The sequence below is a fragment of the Elephantulus edwardii genome, unplaced genomic scaffold (genome assembly GCF_000299155.1).
Source record: "Elephantulus edwardii isolate Elephantulus edwardi_28Jun2011 unplaced genomic scaffold, EleEdw1.0 scaffold00306, whole genome shotgun sequence".
NCBI lineage: Eukaryota > Metazoa > Chordata > Mammalia > Macroscelidea > Macroscelididae > Elephantulus > Elephantulus edwardii.
Window position 1 is genome coordinate 1439077 of NW_006400056.1, and position 21264 is coordinate 1460340.

General features: G+C 51.7%; 1 protein-coding gene across 1 annotated transcript in view; it reads left to right on the forward strand.

Annotated features, from left to right (window-relative positions):
• The window catches only part of IFT122 (intraflagellar transport 122 homolog (Chlamydomonas)), a 75942-nt gene that overhangs the window by 53713 nt on the left and 965 nt on the right, over positions 1-21264 (forward strand). Inside the window, exons 16-26 of the mRNA XM_006901039.1 lie at positions 259-420; positions 4247-4413; positions 6336-6507; positions 7908-8010; positions 9871-10011; positions 11240-11334; positions 15748-15848; positions 17453-17618; positions 18481-18592; positions 19079-19207; positions 21019-21098. Of these exons, the coding sequence (XP_006901101.1) occupies positions 259-420; positions 4247-4413; positions 6336-6507; positions 7908-8010; positions 9871-10011; positions 11240-11334; positions 15748-15848; positions 17453-17618; positions 18481-18592; positions 19079-19207; positions 21019-21098 (1428 nt within the window). The remainder of the gene's footprint in view (positions 1-258; positions 421-4246; positions 4414-6335; positions 6508-7907; positions 8011-9870; positions 10012-11239; positions 11335-15747; positions 15849-17452; positions 17619-18480; positions 18593-19078; positions 19208-21018; positions 21099-21264) is intronic.

The window sequence follows — 21264 nt, forward strand, 5'->3', positions numbered from 1 at the left end:
AGGAATTTCCATTAAACAAACAAAGGTTTGCATCTTTGTGGCCCTTTTTGATCTTCACTTGGGAACAGAAATCTGCTTTTGTTATTAGGCATTCCCACCAGAAACCTAGGTGAGAGACAAAACAGCCGAGGAGCCAAGGGTAGGGTCCATTAGGAAGGCCCAAGGGCTTGACTTGAAATAGCATCACACCTAGCCTTTGTAAGGCTGCTTCCTGCCTGTGGCTTCAGAAACCGTTTCCTGTGCTTCTAATTTTTCCAGGAGAGGAAGAAGCGGGGAGAGACCAACAATGACCTGTTTCTGGCAGATGTTTTTGCCTATCAGGGGAAGTTCCATGAAGCTGCCAAACTGTACAAGAGGAGCGGGCACGGGAACCTGGCCCTTGACATGTACACGGACCTCCGCATGTTTGAGTATGCTAAGGTAACCCACTGGTACCCCAGGTCCCAGCTATCACTCAGAACTCCCCAAGAGTTTTACAACAGTATCTTAAGTTATGTACCCTGAGAACTGGTGTGGACAGAAGGGAAAAAGAGCTTCACAAAGTGTATAGGTAAATTCACCAATAGAGGGACTGGGGAAAAATTGACCGAAAGCTGCCCTTTAAAGCTGACATCAAAGGAGCATGCTGACATCTCAGATCTCCATCAGCAGCTGAGCTGGGTGGGCTGAGTCTGAGCCGGCACAATCCCTCAGTGAGCATCCTGGGAACGGGACAAATTCTCCCAAACTTGTGAGTGTGGAGCCAGCAAGAATCAGATTCCTCAGGCATGAACTGATTCTACCAACCGTTGAAGACGGTGTGGTTCACTCCAGCCAGTTTCTTAAAGCCCTGCTCTGACTGCTGCTGGGCCTTCTGTGGACTTCCAAAACGTGGCAGTCGGCCTCAGTCTTCCTGTCATCCTGCCAGGGGTTAGCTGATGGAGGTGCTGCTTTATGTGGAAGCCTCCCTGACAGCCAGTCCCCTGTGGGTGTGGGCCGTGACAGAGCTGTGTGGGTGGAGAGCTTCCGGATCAAGCTCCTGATGGCTTTGAAGAGCATGAGTTCCACTAAAGGGAAGAGAGCAGTAAATACATTTGCTGCTTAACTTAGTTCAAGGTTTAAGGATCCTTGGGCCTGTGAAGCAGCGAGGCTTCATTCCAGGAGATGCCTTTGTTAAGACACCTTTCTGGGTAATGTCAGAATAAGCTCAGTAATGTTCAGTGAGGCAAGCAGCCACAATCAATTAGTGCCTATTAATGCTAAGTATCTAGCTCAGGAATTCAAGATGGAAATACTTCTCCTTTTTTTTGTGCTCTTAAACATGGCTGCGTTCTGTGTACCCCCATTGTCTGTCAAGTCCTTGGACTGAGAGTTGTGTTTCAGGTTCCCATGATGTGACTCCAGGAGCTCCTAGTCTGTCTCTTCACCTTGTGGGCTCTGTTCGCAGACACAGGATGCTTTATACTCTCTATACCACTTTTTTCCTTCTTCAAATCAATTCCTCCACCACGTATGCATACGAGACAGAGATGGATTGCTAATAGCACCACGTCAGCATACTTTCTAGGAGAGAACAAAATTTTGACTCAGAACAACTTGACATTGGATCAGCAGCCCTTCCTGGAACCCTCAGACCTCCTGCCCGAGCAGGCAGCTGTGGCACAGCCTCCGGAACACCTTGGCATCCAGAGTCCCTGTCCTTCCTGTCAGGTGACCTGAGTGAAGTGTGCACATGTGGTGCCTGCATTCCCACCCCAGCAGGTAACATGCCTGCAGCTCAGGTTAGTTTTGAGAACTGCAGAAAATGATATATGGGGAAGTCATTTCTAAATCCCAAGCTGTATGAAGGTGAGGAAAATGAGAGAGCCAAAATCCTCAGACCACATTCCAGCCAGCTCGTCCCTGTCTTTGCACCCAGCCCTGCTGTTGGCCTCTGCACCACAGTCTCCCACCCGAAGTACAGCCCTTTCCCACACTCCATCTAGTGTTTCCCTCGGAAGGTGGATACTCAGCGGGGAGAGTGTTTTTGATCACAGTTCCAAGTAGCTTGGTTCCATTTCAGTGTCTTCTCTCACCCCCTCCCCCAGCCCGTCCTGCCCAGTAGTCAGGATCTGAGATGATGTGCACGCACACATTAGGGGTTTTGGGGCAGAAAGAGAGTGCTTATTGACATGGCATGTTTTTGTTTACTTGAAAATTGCTTCCCAAGATTCAGTCTGGGTTCCAGAAAATTTTTAAATTACATTCCCACGTACAAATAAATTGTATGCTTTCCAGATAAGTGACATGTTTATGTGGTGATAAAGGGAATTATAATGCTCTTATGTAGCATGTTCTTATCAAAATCACCCAGCATGGGAACACTGTTTAGTCTCATTCATCACTCAACACAGCCTCTTTCTGTCCACTCCAGGACAATGTCTTTGTCATGGCCCCAGATAAAGTGGAAATTAGCTTCATGAAACCATAAAGCCTTTGAAAACCCAGTTTATTGAACCTAGAAGGAAACATTTAGGCCGAGCTTCTGTGAAGTCAGCTCTAAGGTCCTGTCAGGGGCTCCTCAAGTCTGTGAGCTGTGTGCCCGCTGGTGTCCCCTGGTGTGTGGCCAACATCCATGGTGCTCTAGGCCTCTCATCTGTCTCACTGTGGTCACCTCAGGTCCCCTAAGCCCTTACTGAAGTCTCTTAAAGGCCATTGTTGTTCTCTTATGATGCATTTTCCTCCAGTTGTTTAACCTCCCTTAGCTAACTAGGTTAACAGGGTTTCCGGCTTTACAATTGATATAAAGGATATACATTGTTGTGGCTGCCAAGAGTAAAGGATCTATCCACAATGGGCCGAAATAGGCATTTTCAGCTCGTTGGCAGCTGGTATCCAAGCCCCTTCCCTTTGTAAACTCCAGAGGGACCCAGAGGTCAGCTGAAGGGGTCTACCTTGTCTTTGGTCACCAGCACAAAAGTAATCTATGGTTCTAAAAACTCCCTTTTTAAAACATTTTATTATCTTAGCCCAATCTAATCTCTTACTTTAGGGGCTACACAATTATGTGAGAGCAAATTAGGGGAAGAAAGGGAGGTAATTGTTCCGGTGGGTTTTTAACATGCACACACTATACTTTCCTGACAAATGAGTGTTCATCAGGGGAGTTGGAGTACTTTTCTACACTTCTGTGCGGCTGACACGGGAACATTCTCTGAAGGTACATTGTTCGTAAGATAAACCACTTACTGCTGGTAAAACAGATCTGGGCTCTAAGCACTTCCAAGTTCCCTTCTTGAGAAAAACCCCACCTTAAAAGTGTCAATAAGAGTGATGCGTTCTGGCACATTCCCATGTATATATCCTGGGCAATAGTGTCCTGGAAAGAGGTGATTTTTCTGAGTGTCTCTGACACATTCTAGGGCCAACCTGAGGCTATTGGTCTGGCTTTTAGAGTTCCCATGTGGTGCAGACGACAGAGGCACCTGCAGCCCAGCTCTCTAGGGATCTAGACCTTGGCTCGCTCCTTCTGATTCTCTGGAGAGCCACCCAGGGTCTTCGCTTTCCCCACAGGTGGACTACTCCCCAAATCTGCATGATCTGACCTCAGGATAGGTTGGATACTGCTCAACTGGGAATTACTTGACCAAACCTGTTCTGCTTCTTATCTAGGCACCTATCTGGGCACAAAGCCCAGTTGAGAAAAGAGATGAGAATAGAACACTGAGTGTGGTTATAGGCAGAGGGCATAGAGAGGTCTGTAAATCTTTTGTTTGGGTCCAGGGCACCATGTACTCAACCTCCCTGATATGCTCTGGACCAAGAGTACAGGTCTGAGCATTTGGAATTGGACTGACAAAATGTCCATTCACTGTATGAGGATAGTCACATATGTCACAGACTGTCTCTGAGAGACCAAGTGTCTTCACTGTAAACCGTCCCCGTTGCTGAATTTGTGTGGTGCTCCAGAGACTCCGGAAAGTGTTGTTTAGTAACAGAGCAAATGTTGGTGGGAAGAGAAGGAAATGTTGAGAGCCTTGGTTCTTGGCACTGTGCGGTGTCTTCATATCCTTGGGACGCTGTGGAGCAGCCCCGACCCTCGCTCCCACACCTGGGACTGCCCCATGTCCCCACCCCAGCCCATGCCTCGGGGATGGGCTCCCGCCTGCATCCAGAAGGCCACCTCCGCGGAGCAAAGCCCTCCTCTGCTCCAGCTCTCGCAGCCTGACATAATGCTGGCAGCAAGAAGTCCTAATCCTGCATGTTTTTGTTTGTTGTGCTTCCTCAGGATTTCCTTGGATCTGAAGACCCCAAAGAAACAAAGATGCTAATCACAAAACAGGCTGACTGGGCCAGAAATATCAACGAGCCCAAAGCCGCGGTGGAGATGTACGTCTCGGCAGGGGAACACGCCAAGGCCATTGAGATCAGCGGAGACCACGGCTGGGTGGACACGTAGGTCTCCAGTGCTGCCCCCAAAACCCCTTGGCAGCGTGTTGTGTCAAGTCACTCTCAGCTTTCACTGCTGAGGGGGGAAAAAAATCTTACTTCTCTGCATATTAAACCAGATATGCTATGGCTGGGTTTTCTGGAAGACACAGGTTTGAATGAGGCAACCACTGTCTTTGAGAAGGTGACTGAACTCCCTGGGGAGAGGGTGGTGAGGAGTGCTGGGGCACATGCCTTTAGAGCTGCTGATACTCAGCAGTAGTGACCCCAGCTTCAAGAGGGACGCAGCCGACTGGCTGGCCTTCAGTCCTCCTCTGCACTGAGAGGGTCCACCTGAGATCTGCACAGAGGTAACAGAGCTAAGCTTCCAACTCAGCTCTGCTGATTTCAACGCCCATAACTAGTGTTAATGGTCAGAGCTGAAAAAGTTTTAAACAAGGAAGGGAAGAAGACAGTGACGGTGTGGTCGGGCAGGTGGTGGAAGGCTTTCCCTTGACAGTCCAGGAAGGTATGGGCATGCGTGTCAGCATCTGCCGTTAGCAAGGGAGTGAGGTGGAGGGCTTCCTGAAGTGGCCCAGACTGCTGGCCAGCAGCTGTCAGTCAGTCTCACTGGAAGCAGTGTTGAAGACTGTTGGGTGGCAGAAAGAGGGTGTGGCTTCATCCCGATGTCGCTCTGGGCCCTTCACACAGCAGCCTTGGCAGATACCTATTCCATCCTCTCTTGTCCAAAAGTAAAGCTTCTGAAAAATGGAGGCACAGATTTGTCCCACAACTTTTTTCCAAAAGGGGTAGTATGGACGAAAGCCAGGTAGACTTAGAGCCACTCTTTTCTCCTCCAGTGGCCTAGTAGTGGTAAGGAGTTGCACTGCCAACCCAAAGATAAGTAGTTCGAGTCCATCAGCTTTTTTGCGGGCAAAAGATGGGCAGTCTCCTCCCATATGATTTACAGCCACAGAAAACCTGCTTGGTGAGGGTCAGTTGCAGTCGGAAAGCAATGAGAATGAGTGACTGTCCTCTCCAGCTTTTCCTGTATCACTTTCATCAGCAAGTGATACTTAACGGATTACCCTAGAGGTGCTTAGCCAATTCAGAAAAGAGGAGTCAGTGGGCCATTTCTGTCCCTTTCCAAGTCTGGCTGTCACAGATCCCCTGCAGGGACATTGGGTTTGATTGGAGGTGGAGGTTAAGGGGCATCCTGCACCACATTGCCCTAAAAATGTTTCCTTTCCCTGCTGTGAATGTTATTTTTAGTTGCAATTATTATTCAAAGTGCAGATTGGCAGGCATTGCGGGTCTCTGAAACAGCCTCGACAGCTGCTTCCTCTTCCCTCCGTTCAGGGTGGGGCAGGCACCTTTCAGGGAGAGCTGGCTTCCCCCGCCCCAGCCCTGAGGAAGCAGGGTGCTGGTGGCCACACTGGTGGGAGGAGGGATGCTGTGATTCCCCACAGGCTTGTCTGCAGATCTCAGTGCTCTGCTCTAGAGGGCCTCTCTCTGGAAATGCAAACCCCTCACCCATACTTTGCTGTGAGGGTTCCTGAACTGGGGGTGGGAAGAGCACACTGCCGTTTCCCGGCTTCAGCTGATGCCCCAGAATGGGAATAATGGCCTTGTGAGGATGAATTGAGATCACATAGGTGACAGCTGAAACTATGCTTGGCTCCTGGCAGGTTACTAGGAGATACTTCTGGGTAGATGAGCCTGCTGGGAAGATCATGTGACACGAGGGGTAGGTGGTTTCCTGACACAGGAAGGGTTTCTGAGGTGTGTTCACTTATTTCATAGCTACCCATTGAGCTACCCGCCCCATCCCCACCAGCAAGGGTCATGTGTTCTGTTGGAGCAGGGTGAGTTAGACATAGGGCCCACCCTCAAGGATACCCCAAAGCTTGTGCCACTAGATCCCATCTAATGCCCCTCTGCCTCTCCAGGTTAATCGACATTGCACGAAGACTGGACAAGGCTGAGCGGGAGCCCCTGCTGATGTGCGCCCAGTACTTCAGGAAGCTGGATAACCCTGGATACGCTGCCGAGACCTACCTGAAGATTGGTGACCTCAAGTCCTTGGTTCAGCTGCACGTGGAGACTCAGCGCTGGGATGAGGTGAGGGGAGTGCTTGTGGACTGGGGGTGTGCCTAACTCTGGGACATGGCAGATCAGTGCACGGGGCCTCAGGGTTTGAATGGAGAACAGCTGCCCTCATGGGAATGAGCACTGACTTTCAGGGAGAAGATGCAGCTCGGATTCTCGGGCCAGAGTGCCTGGGAGAATCTCTGCAGTCCCCATGTCCTTTGTTGGAGAAGGGAATCTTTCCCAACCACCCGCTCTGTGCCAGACCCAGGCCTGGTGTCGTTAACCCAGCAGTCGATCCGAGCTGCCCCCAACCAGTCCACACGCTCACATGCATCTCTGACAGAGAGGCACCTGACATTTAAAACTTGCTGGGAGGTATTTTGCTAGAAAAATGCCATCCAGGCTTTTTAGCTAGAGGGTTGCCAAAGACTGCCCTTACAGGGATCAGCGCCTCAGTCGCCCCGGCACATTCTCCTGGATGCTTTTGGTGTGAGCTGTGAACAAGAAGGATGGCAGGTGGTGCTGGCACAGATGGCCTGGGTGGCACCTCCTCTGGTCTGGTTTCCGTCTCAATCTCGTGGCCACCTCCTCCTAGTTGGAAGAGGAGAGCAGTCCATCCCAGTTGGGGATTAAAGGTTGCAGTGAGGAACTTACCTTCCCATAAACCCCTACCCATCGTACCCCCACAGTGAAACTGGTGAGGCCCTTTCTGTTTAAGAGCTGTCCGACTCATCTGCCCTCTGAGTAGCTCCATTTGGTGAGGTGATAAGGTCACTGATGAGAAAAGATGGAGCTGGCAACAGAGGGAATAATGTCTTCTCAAGATCATTTTATCAGAAGGAAATTTTCCAAGCAGTGTTAATGAAAGCTTCTTGGAACTGCTCAGTCCTCACTGTGCATCTGGCAAACTTTCCCCCAAGTCCGCCTCAACTCATCTTCGGTTCTCCTGGTCCTGTTCCTTTAAACTGAGCAAAGGTTCCCCAGGAGATTCTGGTCTGGGTAAAGCAGTGACTGTGTCCCTCCCCACAGCAAGTCCACTGTAATATTTGATTGCTAATGCTCAGAGATGATGATGACGATGTCAATTCTGTTTCCTTAGGTGTCGCTTGCAATTAAAAGAAATCTGTTGCAGCACTCCAGGAGCCCACGCAAATTCTCAAAATAAAATGTTTCCGATTCTGCACCACTTCTGTGGTCCAGAAACAGACTGTGTTGTTATTGAATCCAGTTGCTTGCATATTGCTGTTAATTGCCTTTTGTTTTCAAAGCGCTGATTTGTTTTTGCATTTCTGGGTGGCTGATGGGGAGCACTCTCCCTTTGAGTTGTCAGGCTGGCATCATATGACATCTTTAATGGATCCTGCTAAGCGCAGTGCTGTCGTGGGGGCTGTGGAACTGTTGCACTAAGGATGCACTTCTCTTCCCTCCAGGCCTTTGCTTTGGGCGAGAAACATCCAGAGTTTAAGGATGACATCTATGTGCCCTATGCGCAGTGGCTGGCAGAGAATGATCGGTTTGAGGAAGCACAGAAAGGTAGGCCACACAGACAGGGCAGCTCTTCACCCGGGAACTTGACCTGCACTGGCGAGAGACTGGGGCAGTGATCAGAAAGTGGTCTCAGGGCCAGACTCAGCCCAACTGGGCCTGGCCCTCTCCCCTCAGAGCTGTGATTTTAACCAAGCTAAGCACTGGGCCCCGAAATGATTCACTCTCTGAATCCTCACAACAACCTGCTGTAGGCACTGTTGTTATTACTTACATACTTAAGATAAGGGCACTGGAGTTGAAGAAGGTAAAGAGATGTGCCTGAAGTCACTCAGCTCTGAAGGAAGAGCAGCATGGGCTTTGAGGCAGGGTGTACTGAGGACAGAGAGAGGGCCCGCACCAGGTGTCTGGCAGAGCTCTTGCCTCCCCATTCCTCAGCCACCTCAGTGGAAGCCCAGACCTTGTTTCCAGTTCTAGTATTCTCCACATTTCCATTGTAAAATGGGCTGCAGATGATGTGTGGCTGTATCGGAAACAGGTGCAAGCTTCAACTGATGAGAATCATTTTGAAAATTGGCTACTTCGTCTGTGTCAGGCACTGGCTGGGCTCTTAACCTGTATAACCTTGTGCCTGGCCCACAGCCCTGCAGAGCCACAGAGGTTAAGAGTGCTGAGCAGAGTCAGGGAGTGGCAACACTGGGACAGGACCAGGGCTGTTGGCCAGGGGAGCCTAGCTCTGTCGTGCTGTGTGTGTCAAAAGCTCCTCATCGCTCTGGGTGTGTCACAATCATAGCATCTCAGTCACAGTTCTATATGATGACAGTTGCCACCTCCGGACACATTTGGGAACAAATGTCTCTCGGTTGGGGTTCCTCCTCTGAAAACCTCCTTTGAAGGACAGCTTGTTCCTCTGCTTCAGCACTTCCAGAGCACCCAGTTGCTGAAGTATCTGCATGTTTGGGCAAAACACATCAACCTATCCATCTGTCGCTGTCTGCCCTTCCAAGAATCCATCGCCATAGTAACTTGGTACTCAGACAGGAGACTGGAGATGAGAATGAACAAAGACAAGACCTTTTCCTTCTCTAAAAGCAGATTTGGATCATGCAAGTGCCACATATGGGCACCTGTCACAGCTGGAAGTGCAGCCCTGGCAGTCTCTTATGTCCTGGGCTCTGGCCACATGCCAGGCATTCAGGAAACTTATAAATGGATGGATGAGTGATTGAGAGGGTGGGATTTTTTTTTTGGCTTGTTTTCACAAATGTTCAGTTTTGAGCGCAAAGCCAGCTCTTGGAGAGATTTTCATCGAAAAGCACTCAGTTAAAGACAACCTGTGAGCTGGGTCTACTGCACTTCCTTTACCTGCCAATGCCTTCGTTGCCATTATTATAAAGGGCGTGGAGATAATAACTATTAATAGTCTGTTGATAATTCTTCATAAGCCTCTTCTGACAATCCAGCGAGGTCATGGGTATTGAGTGCACTGTACTTTACACCACCCAGCCTGATAACTGTGTTGTGTCATGTCTCCTTCCTGGGGCCCTGGAAGTCCCACAGCTTTGTTCTGAATAGGGCAGGGGCAGAGGCAGAACCCAGCTGAAGACGTGCAGAACACAGCCACCTGCTTTGCCCTGGCCTTGGACTTCAGAGATCTGAAGTTGGTAGCCAGTCAAGAATGATCTCTCAGCTTTTTCTTTTTTGTGTTTCCAAAGTCAGAGGTCCTTTTCTCAACAAAAGAGTCCACTTTACCAGGATGTACCCTTGATTATTTCTAGCCCGTGGCCTAAGAGCCAGCATCCCGGTAACAAAACACTACAAAAGCACTCCACTTCCCAAGCTACCCCTGAATGCCTCACAGAGCCCCTTGCGGCCACCTCCTGAGCGAGTGCCCTTGTGCCCCTGCAGCGTTCCACAAGGCCGGGCGGCAGGGAGAGGCACTCCGGGTGCTGGAGCAGCTCACCCACAACGCTGTGGAGGAGAGCAGATTTAATGACGCAGCCTACTATTACTGGATGCTGTCCATGCAGTGCCTCGATATAGCTCAAGGTAAGTAAACAGCCGCCAGGCCACTTGTTTTCTTTGGCCCCCACTCTGGCACCAAGATAAACATCGGAAGAGCTGGGCTGTTTTAATTAAAGCCCTGGGCTTGTTTATTGGATGCATTGTCCCTCACCCTGTCTTGCAGTGAGCAATCTGATGTGTCATCTTTCCCCAGTTTGTCCACAAACACTAAAGATGGTCAAGGCCCATCTGAGCTTACTGTTGGGAGGCCCGACCCTGCATTGCTCATTCAGAACATGTCCCTCCTGTCACCTGGGAGCCCAGAATCAGGCCCAAGTAAGCTCTGGTTAAAAGAAAATTAAATACAAAGATGAAAAAGCGGTCACTTTACAATAACACTCCAGATTTTCACTCATCCTGGGCGGGAAAATGGTTTCAGTGCTTCTTTTTCTTTCCTTTTTTTTTTTTTAAATAACACTCCCATGGTGCACTGAGGGAGTCTAGAAGCGCTGGCCCAGGGCCAGCAGGCGGGAATGGGGAAAACATTGGAATTAGAGGCAGCTTGGTGACTTCCCCAGGGAGCTCTGGTGGCAAAGCCCGTAGGAGCCTCTCTTTAGCAGTTCAAATCTATCAGCAACTCTACAGACCGAGGATGACACGCACCTGTTGTGCATTTAACAGCCTTGGAAACTCACTGGAGGGTCAGCTATGAGTCGGTTCTGCCTTGACTCAGGGCCAGTTTAAGGTGTCTTCTCCTAAGTGACAGTTGCTTGCCAGGCCTCTTTGTCCTTGTCAACTGTCTCTCATCGGCTCTGCCTCCTTCATGAGGTTACCGTGGCACTACAGATGCCATGGCAGTAGTTGAAAATGGACAAGACAAAGGATAAGCTGGTAGTGGTCCTGTGCTTTCTGGTGGCTGTTTTTTATCAGGAGTGCCACAGAAAGAAGTGTCCAGGGGTGAGCGTGTGTCCAGCTCTGTGCCCTCCCTCATTCCCACTGGACTCCCCCAGCAGGCCTGGGTGACAGAACTGCTCTCTTAGAATACATGCCGTGGAAGGCAGTGTGAGATTGGAGAGGTATCTGCCCACCACCCTGCCTGACACTCTCCATTCCTGGGCAGCCAGCTCCTAACAGCGCGTTTCCCACACTGCGTCCCTTGACCCCGTCCCCAGGTATAGGGAGGGCTGACATGCTGATGTCACTTGGGAGCCCTGACTTGATTTGATACTTTTTCCACCTTTTCCTCTCACTCCCTGCCCACCACACTCAGCAGATCCTGCCCAGAAGGACGTGATGCTTGACAAATTCCACCATTTCCAGCACTTGGCTGAGCTTTACCATGGCTACCATGCCATCCATCGGTACACGGTAAGATGTCTTTGGTAAGTTGCCTGGCATGTGTGGCACATGTGGGGCACACCCACTGAGCTAGGGCACTGGGCAGGTTTTGTGGTGTGGCATCCCTCCACAGAGAACACAAGCCTGCCAGGGCACGGTGGATAGCCAGAGAATCCTGCTCTTCTTCCCAGAGGAGCAGGAGCATTGCTTTTCTTTGACTGGCTGTCTTTTCCACATGTGGTGAGCGGTGGGCCCCCGAGCGACCACAGAGGAGCTGAGATGGTCCCCTCCGGTGGCTTGATCGGGCTCTGACTCGGGCAGATTGGACTAGTCGGACCAAGGGCTGTCTGCCTCTCACAGAATCCAGTGGCGGGTGCCGTTCCCTGGAGACCCTCTTCTAGCATGAAGTCTGGTCTTCCTTCAGGTTTGGTCCCCTTTTTGGCCCTGCCACTGACTTGCAGTGTGTCCTTGAGCAATTTCCTCCTGTCTCTTCCATCAGTTTCCTTTTGTAGAAATGGAAACCTGGAAGTATAAAAAATTGATTCCTTCTAGGCCCCATGTGCTTCTTCAGATGAAGCCACTTCAAATCTGTCCAGTGACTGAGGAACAGGTCACAGGTTGTCAGTACCTCTTCGTCCTGTGCATTCTGATCACTGAACATATGCTGAGTAAGGAAGAATAGTAAAGACACCAGTTACCACAGTCAGCTCCTCCTGGTGGCGCTGTGTGTGCAGAGGGGACGTGTGCTCCACAGGGTCTGTGTGGCTATGACCTTCCGGAAGCAGGTTGCCAGACCTTTCTTCTGTGTGTGGTTTCTAAGTGGCTCAGACCGCCAACTGTGCAATTAGTAACAAGGTTCTTAACCATTTCCAGTATCAACAACTACTGACCTTTAGGGAACCCTTATTCCATACCAGACAGTGTGCTAAGTTAACACAGTAATGCGTTTAATTCTTTCAACAATGCTGTGTTATAGATGAAAACACTGAAGCGCTAGGAGTCAGATCCCACGGCCAGTTAGTAGTGGAGTCAGGACGTGAATCCAGATTGACTCTGGAGCCTGTAGTCTTCATCTCTTCTCTTCTCTTCCCCTCAGCAGCTCCCCACCCAACCCCTGTCCTGTCCCAACAGCTTCAAGATGGCAGACCAGCAGGCTGCCTCACAGGTGGCCAACTCCGTTATATCACTTGCGGCCGGGAGACCTCTGAGCTCTAATGCCCTTCTCTGTAAAGCAGGGATAATGGTAGTAGAGCCTGCTGGATTGGCTGCTTGTGAAGATCAAGTGAGCTGATACTTGGAGAGCACATGAGAGTGTGTGCAACTCAGAGTGATCATATGGGAAGTGTCACTGTTCATTTTAGAAGGGAGCTTTGGTGGCCTGGTGAGTAGAAGTTCACCTGCCACTTGAAAAGCTCCTGGTTAAGAGCCACCAGTGGCTTTGCAGAAGATGGGCAGTCTCCTCCTACAGGATTTCCAGCCTCTGAAAACTCCTGGAGGGTCAGCTGTGAGGCATTTTGATGGCTCCTAACAGCAACAGTCCTCTCACTGCTCCTCCAGGTCTTTGACCTTCTCAAAGGCCCTGGCCTTCCCTCAGGACTGTTCCTTCCCCACATCTGCTGAGCTCTCTCTGTCTTCTTTGCATCTTGGAAAGTCTGGAAGCCCTCCAACAGGCTCTGCCTGGTCAGTTGTCCCCCTGCCTCTTATCGTTGTCTTTCCACACCAGGATCTGTGGGCACAAGGGCTTCATCATCACCTTATGGTCTCTCTCCCAGGGTAAGACCCCTTCAAGGTCCCTCACCACTATCCAATGCTTGTCTGCAAAGAAGTCAAAGTCCCAGCTCAGCTTCAGCTTGCTTTTCCCACTTTGGGGCCCAGCTGTCTCTCTTGGCCCTCCACCCTTTTCCACACTGGGGCTCAGGACATGGCATGTCCTCTAAAGTCCCTGGGTTTCTGGCCTGGTGTACAGCATGCTGTGACAATGTGCTACTCTCACAGCGAGGGCTGTGCTTCCCTCTGGGGGAGGCGGCCTTGCTGAGTCTTCCCCTCCTTCAGCGCCCTTCCTACACCTTCATGTGCCCTACTGCCACGTCCAGTCTTGCTAAAGTTGTTGTGGGTTTTTTGTTTCAGGAGGTCACATGCTTTTCTTTCCATCTCTAACTTCTCATATCCAAGCTGATTTTTTTTAAAATGACTGACAGTACATTCACTCGAGACAAACACATTGTCCTCAAATCTACTCCAATTCCCAACAAGCCTGTAGGACAGAGCTGCCTCATAGCGTTTCCAGGATCATGCTTTTTACAAAAACTGATTTCTGCATCTTTGCCCAAGCTGGTGGGTTAGCTTTGGAGTGCTTAATCGCTGCTCCACCAGGGCTCCTGAGCCTGTGCAAACAACGTGCAAAGCACAGTGGAGTTGTTTCTGTGAAGAGAAGATTCTCTCCTGACCTCTAGAAAGCTGTCCCTCCCTCTGCTGGAGCACCTTGTTCAGGCTCTCCAGGTTGAGAAGTGGGCTGCTTTCCTGGGCTCCTTGTGGTAGGGGGACACTGACTCTGGAACTCTGGGATGCAACTGTCATTTACACCACCCTCTGAAGGAGGGCAGACAGTGCACCTGAAGATGAGTAGAAGGTGCCCAGGAATGGAAATTCCCATCTTCTTTAGCTGTTCATCTTTCTGATATGTGCTAGGTCTGCCCCTGGGTCTCTGACATCGTTATTTGGGAATTCTTAATAGTGCTTCCTCTCAGAAACTAATCTTGTGAAGGCATACTGTGCCTCTCTTTCTGATCCTTTGCCTAGAAACTCAGTCTTCCTCCCCCTCCTGCCCACCTTCTCTCCTGATTTGTCACTCACCTAGGTGCACGTGTACAGTAGAGGGGCAGCGCTTAGAGCATAAGGCATTTTTAGTTTAGAACTACTGGGAGATTTGGAGATAGGCAACAAGTCCCAGGCCTGAACCCACAGTTTGCGCAGACTTAAATGACTAATCTGTCTTTCCAAGTGCCACATCTTTCCACTCCTTCCTTTAATCCTCTCTTGGCCTGCTGTGTGACAGGTCCTGGGCGGAAGCGTCAGGGCACACTGGTGGACAGGCAGCCCCAGTCAAAAGCTAAGAACGTTGTGAGAAGCCTTCCTGTAGGCTGAAACCCCCCATAGCCAGGAGGCAGGAGAGACAGACGTGAATATGGGGTGAGCAGAGAGGAGGAGGGAATCCCCTGAAGCAGTTGCATGTGCTCAAAGTCTCTCAGGGTTTGGCCTCAGGACTTGGCTGGCAGAGCAACTCTGACTCAGCTAAGACTGGAGGAGACGTGTCCAGCGTCTTTCCCCATTGCACAAGCTAGTCCAAGGTCTCTCTTGGACATTACTTGGCTTCCCCACTGAGCACAATAATCGGAGGTCAGCTCCACCCCAGCTATCACCTGGGCAGAGAGGTGGATTCCCAGAGCTAACAGAGGCAATGGAAATGTAGGTGGGAACTAAAGAGAAAGTACTGAGGTTCTGAGCTGAACCCAAAAAGGTTAAAGGATTCAGATTCTCGTAAATCAGACCAGTTTAAGGCTCAGCCTTGGTGACTGTGGTTTTTTTAATAGCCTTCAAGAAATGTCCAGTTAGTGCCAGTTAGGCTCTTTCAAAGGGAGGAATGGCTGACCGAGCAAGTTCATTATCATCTAATGTTGTTAGTCAGACCTCAGTGGTCTAGGTTTGCACTCTGAGCTGGTTCCTTCAGAAGAGGGGCATTCCTAACCTTTTATGAACCACTTTGCTCTGGCCTGCTGTGCTGGGTGCAGGTGGCCTTTAGACACAGAAGATCTATTCATCCACCTTATGTGGACTGAGTAGGCAGGGCTGCAGTGCACAGGTGAGCAGTCAAGGAACTCCACATTCATGCTTGGTGGTACGTTGGTGAGGGCACCACTAGAGAAGGAGAAGATGGCAAGGCCTTTACTGAGAAACATGCTACATGATGTATCCTTGTGCTTTGCAGAAAAGACCCTCAGCTAATTGGAGGTCCCAGGCCAGTCATCCTGGTTCTGCCTGCACGTCTACCTTCCTAAGCCAGGTTAACCCCCACCTCCAGGAAATGCTGTCATTTGCAACCCTAGAGGCAGTGCAGTTGGGATAAAGGGGCTCTTGAGTTTTGCCTCAGATGCAGGTTTCAGTTGCAACCCTGCTCCGGCCTTGTCAGGTGGCTCTTTGTGGGTCCTCTCTTTGAGCCTCAGTTTCCTTGTTGGTACAGTGAGGATAAAGCGCACACCTCCCAGGATTGTGTTGGAGACGCAGTTGCAGAGCACTCGGACACAGAAGGCACTCAGCAAGTAGGAGTGCCCTGTGCCTGTGAGCACTGCCAGGGCTCTGAAGGGCTGTGCACCGCCTGCACTGCTGCCTTGCTCAGCTATGGTCTAACCAAGGAATTTGCTCCTGTTTGCTTTTGTCTCATTGTAGGAAGAGCCATTCAGTACCCATCGCCCCGAAACCCTTTTCAACATCTCCAGATTCCTCCTGCACAGCCTGACCAGGGACACCCCCTTGGGCATCTCTAAAGTGTATCCTTTCTCTCAAAACTGTCCCACCATAAGCCTAATGGGTATGAGTGTCCTTCCAGAGCAGCAACCCCTACCTTCTCTCCAGCAGCCTTCAGAGGAGAGGGAGCTTGCTCAGCCAGCCACTGCTGTGCTCCTGTAGGCCAGGCACAGCCTGGGAGGCTGAGGGCCTGGGCCAAGAGATTAGCTTTCCGGGCGCATTCACTCATCCCACCAAGCACTGAGAAAGGTCCGACTGGAAAAGTGGTTATCTCAGGGCTTCTGGCTGGTCTTGTGGGCATCTCCCCAGAGCTGGTGGCGGGACGCTTGTCCAGCCCTGCTGTGTACAACCCCCGTTGGGCTCCAGGAAGCAGGCTAGGTAGGCCCTGAAGGATAAAGATGCCATCTCGTGGGGCTCTGGTGATAGCCCCTTGGACTGTATTCTGTGGCCCAGGGTGGAGTGAAATTGAGGCTGGGGCCCTGGTCAGTAGGGAATGTCCGTCCAGGAGGCTGATGCAGCCAGGGTCCGATGGTCAGGATGTTGGGGGAATGTGGTAAAGGGAAAACAGAAGCCAAGTCTGGTAGGAGCAGGCTGTAGAATATAGTCAAGACCCCACAAGTTTGCCTTTCCACCTGTGTGTACTTCTGAAGGGCTTTAACATCCAGAAAGTAGTAAGAGATTACAAACAGCTTTAAAGATTATGAGTGTGTTATAAAAATCACAGTTGCTCCCCAGTTCCCTGCTAAATAACCACTGTTGGCTTCAGCTCCTTTCAACCTCTCCTCTAAGGAAAGCCTCTTAGCTCCTGGCCAGCCTCCCCACCCCACACCACACCAAGAGAGGACCAAAGAAGGAAGAGGGCTTCACCGAAGGGGAGATTCCCCCAAATCAGGGCACCTGACTTGAGGAGACGCCTGCCCCTACGTGCAGCATCTCCCCAATGGGGGCACTCACTACATGCCCGCTGCCTCAGGCCTGCCCCCAACCATTTAAGCAGGCAAGTTCAAGTCAAAGACGTGGAGCTGGCCATTGCCATGTGCTGGCTGCACTGGAGCCCTAGAAGTGGCTCCTGACTTGGAGTGGTCTCACAATGGGGACCGTCACCACCAATAGCTGCTGAAGCTGAGGCCTTGGGTGCCACCCAGGGTGTGGGAGCAGGAACATCCGGGAGAATGAGCACGAAGTGGGGCTGGTGCTTGGGCCTGAGAGGGGCTTCTGGGAGTGGTTAATCCAGCTAGTGGGGAGGGCAGAGAGTAGAAGTGCAGGCAAACCAGGGGTGACCCAGAACCGGAGCCCAGGGCTTGTTGGCATGCAGAGCAGGGGAGATGCACCTGAAACCGCCAGGTACAGAAAGCAAAGTGCCTGGGGGCTCTGCATGGTCGCCCCAAGCACCGGGCTTTCCACACCTGTCAGAGGTCACCTGAAATGAGAGCCATTTTGACCTGGTCAGGGCATAAAGGGGACATCACTGTCTTTATCTCTGGAAAATCTATGCACCTTGACATCCAAGGGCTACATTGAGATGTCATGGAAGTGCAGAGGCGCTCCTTGGGGCTACCCACAGCTGCCTGGCCCAGTGCCAGCCACTCACCAGCTGAGCGTCTGCTACCTTAACCCTGGGACACAGGAAGACACTCTTCACCTTGGCCAAGCAGAGCAAGGCCCTGGGGGCCTACAAGCTGGCCCGACACGCCTATGACAAGCTGCAGGGCCTGCACATTCCTGCCAGGTTCCAGAAGTCCATCGAGCTGGGGAGCCTTACTGTGCGCTCCAAACCCTTCCAGGACAATGAGGTGAGGAGGCAGCGCCCTAAGGAAGACCAGCCAGGCCCGTCTGCCCATTCCCTGCCCTCTGTGATACTGTGTTCTCCACTTAGCTGTGTGGCTCACAGCCCCAGTCCCTCTGGGCCCTGGCCACCTTGCTGCCTGGCCTTTGGTGGACAGCACACACCCAGAAAGCCCAGAGCTTCCCCACACACCCACACCCAGGGGAATCAGTCTTCCCCTTAGCCTGGCCTGGACAGACCTTTGCTAGCTCTGGTCCGGCCCCAGCCGCCTTTCTAGGACCATGTTACTGCTGTCCAGTATATCTGCCCCACAGTGTCTGCAGCCCAGGCCCAGCCCTTCTCCCCAGCCAGCATAGTGACTAACTGACTTTCCTCTTTCAGGCTCAGAGCAGGCACTTGGTGCTAGACCTGCATTCCATTTCTGGTTCTGCCACTCCATAGCCATGTCTCCACCTTTCTGTCGTGGGTGATACCTTTGCCCACAGGTAGTCAAAGGCTGAACGAGACAGCACAGGAGATGTGCTTACCACTGAACCCAGACTGTGATAAGTTGTTGATAAATGTTGGCAGTGGTTCTTGTTGTTTTCTGCCAGGAATGTTGTCCTGCTGGGCCCTTTTCCTGGAAGGGACCACTGAGTCAGGGGACTCTGCAGTGACGAGCTAACATCGTCTCTGACATCTGTGATATCCTCATACTTTGCCCCATCATGGAGCTTAGGCAGGAGGTGAGCCCTTGCTGCTTCCTTGCCCGCCCAGGGAGCCTTTGTAGTAGCAGCCAGGTCCCAGCTCAGTCCAGGGTGAAGGCGGAGGAGACAGGACTAACCCGCTGGTCCAGTCATCAGGTCAGGGGACAGGTACTGTCTTTGCAGGAGCTTGTGCCTTTGTGTTACCGCTGCTCCACCAACAACCCGCTGCTCAACAACCTGGGCAACGTCTGCATCAACTGCCGCCAGCCCTTCGTCTTCTCCGCCTCCACCTACGGTCAGTCCTGGCAGTGGCCACCGTGAGCCGCTGTGAGTAACTGAGTCCTCATTTGTTAGCTGAGGATGACGTGACCCCCCACTGTGCCTAGTGAATGTCACTGTCAGGGTTCTCAAACTGCATCCGGGACTGCCCAGACCACACGTGCAGTTGCCAGCACTAATGAGGGCTCTTGGTGAAGGACTGGGAGAGATAGCATGCTGTCAGCTTCAGGCTCTGAGCCCTGACCTGAGCCCGAGAGAAAAGATCCATCTAGTAGCGGAGCACAAGCCTGGTCTCCGTGAGCAGGGAGCGTCGCTACTTACTGGGGCATGAAGGAAGGGTGTAAAGTCTGCTCCCCAAACGCAGCCTTCCTCCTCTCTGGCAGGAGAAGCAGCCTGCAACAGGGGTGGGGTACACCCACAGGCCTGTGCTGCGTTTAGAGAGGCCTGCCCTGGAAGGGAAGGGTCACCTGCCACCTCACATTCTCTGACCCTGTGCCTGCAGAGGTTCTGCACCTGGTGGAGTTCTTCCTGGAGGAGGGGATCACTGATGAAGAAGCCGTCGCCCTCATTGACCTGGAGGCGCCTCGACATACAAAGCGGGAGAGCAAGTGGCAGGAGATCACAAGTATCAGTATCCTGGGCACGGGGGTCCTGGCAGAGGGCGGGAGTGCCTTAGTGGAGAGATGGCCATACCCAGGGGAAGGCCTGCTGACAGCCTGAGGGCGTGAGACCCTACAAAGTCAGAGGCCAGAGAGCTGGCCAGGCCGGTGGTGTCAAGGGGCACCAGGCGGCCAATGGAGCAGGTTGCAGCTTTGGCATTTCCCGTGCTCTTTATTCCATGTAGGCTCCTAAAAGGTGCGTGTAAGTGGCCATGTTGGTGTTTGCTGCCCTTGGTGGTGCAATGCTGTTAGCCCAGCCACACTTGTAAGATGTGGCTAACATGTAAGAGCATTAAAGGCTTCGCCATGGATGGTGGCAAAGCTGTCCCTCAGCATACCGGGAGCTGTTTCTTCATCGGCAGGAGCCACTACCCTGTCAGCATGTGCCAGTCAACAGAAGCAAAGAGCCCAGGACATACTCACACTGGGGCCTCCACTTAGCCTGACTGCCTGATGAATGAGACTGGGATGTGGTCAGTTCTGGCACCAGCACCCTTAAGCAGAGGTTCCTCTGCCCGTGTTTTAACCTCGAGTACACACACATCACTGGGGGTTTGTTCAGAATGTCAGGTAGGACCACCAGCTCCTTGAGCTGCACTTTTCTTTAATTGTAGTTTTGGTGACAATTTACAGAGCAAGTAAATTAGTTTCTAGTTTCTACCCAACAGTTTATTCACATACTGTGTCTTGACATTAGCTGCAATCCCCTCAGCATGGCAGCGTTTATTTAGATCCTCCCTGTCTTCTCAGGTTCCATTCGTCCTTCTGTCCCATTCCTTTCTGCCTTCTGAGTTTTGTTAGTGGATAAACCATCCTTTTGGTCTCATGAAGTTGACTCTTCATGTTTGTTACTTTTCACTTTTTGGGCCTAAGGGCCACGCCCTTGAGGGTTCCCCCCAAGCTCTGTCACACCCATAAGTCCTTCCTAGGATTTTTTAATTTGTTTTCCACATTTTTCTCCCTGTGGGCAACATTTTGAGAAATAATGGTGAAAGGAAAACCCAGAGTTACTTAATAAAGACCAAAGACAAGAACAGTTTCAAGGCCCACTCATGCCCTGCTCTACTCAGACCCAGACTGTCAGCTTATCCCTGGTCCTTCCCTCATGCCCAGTGAGCCCTCCCCTGGTCCTGTCCCTGACCTGGGCACTGTGACTTCCTCCCCTGGTCCTGGTCCTGTCTCTGACCTCCTCCCGGGTCCTGTCCCTGACTCAGGCCCTGTGAGCTCCTCCCTTGGTGCCTTCTTGGGCCACTCTGGGCTCTCACACTCCTGCTTCTCACCTCCCAGCTGTCTTGGCAGAGTGTTTACCCCTGGGGACCTGTGGGTCTGCAGAGACACTCACCCCCTAGTCCTCCATGAAATGCACCTCAAAGTTTCATGATACCCCAGAGCACCCAGCACTCACTGCTTCTGCTGGTGTCTGTGGACCTGGCCCCCTTTCTCCCAGTAAAGAGCTATGGCCCCATTTTCATGGCAGTCTGGCTGGCCAGCACATGAACTATGGCATGTGCCAGCATGCCCACTCCCCTTGTGTCAGCCTCAGGCTTCAGGGCCAGGTGAAAAGGAACCCCGTCCTGGCCTGTGTCCCTTCACCTGAAGGGAGGTTCTACCCACCTCCGCTCCTCTCCCTCAGAGCCAGGAAGCATGTGATGGGCTGCACAGAACATTTAATGTTTGGGGTGGAGGGTGACCCTGTACCCAGCTTAGGCCTCAGATTCCATTCTTCTGGGACTGCAGTGCAGCATCTTGCCACTCAGATTCCATTCTTGACCAGACTTTCCAGATTCTCAGACTCTGAAACTTGATGAGACCATGGACCCACTGGGGGATGATGACCCGTTTACAGCCAAGCTGAGCTTTGAGGTGAGTCTCTGGAGAAGCTGGGTGCAGGCTCACCCCATCAGCATGAGCCCTTAGGGAGTGGACAAGGCCTTTCAAGTGGGATCTGTCAGCTCCAAACATCAATCGTCTCTGTTGGAGCTCTCTCGCTCTCTCTCTCTCCCTCTCCCTCTCCCCCTCCCCCTCCCCT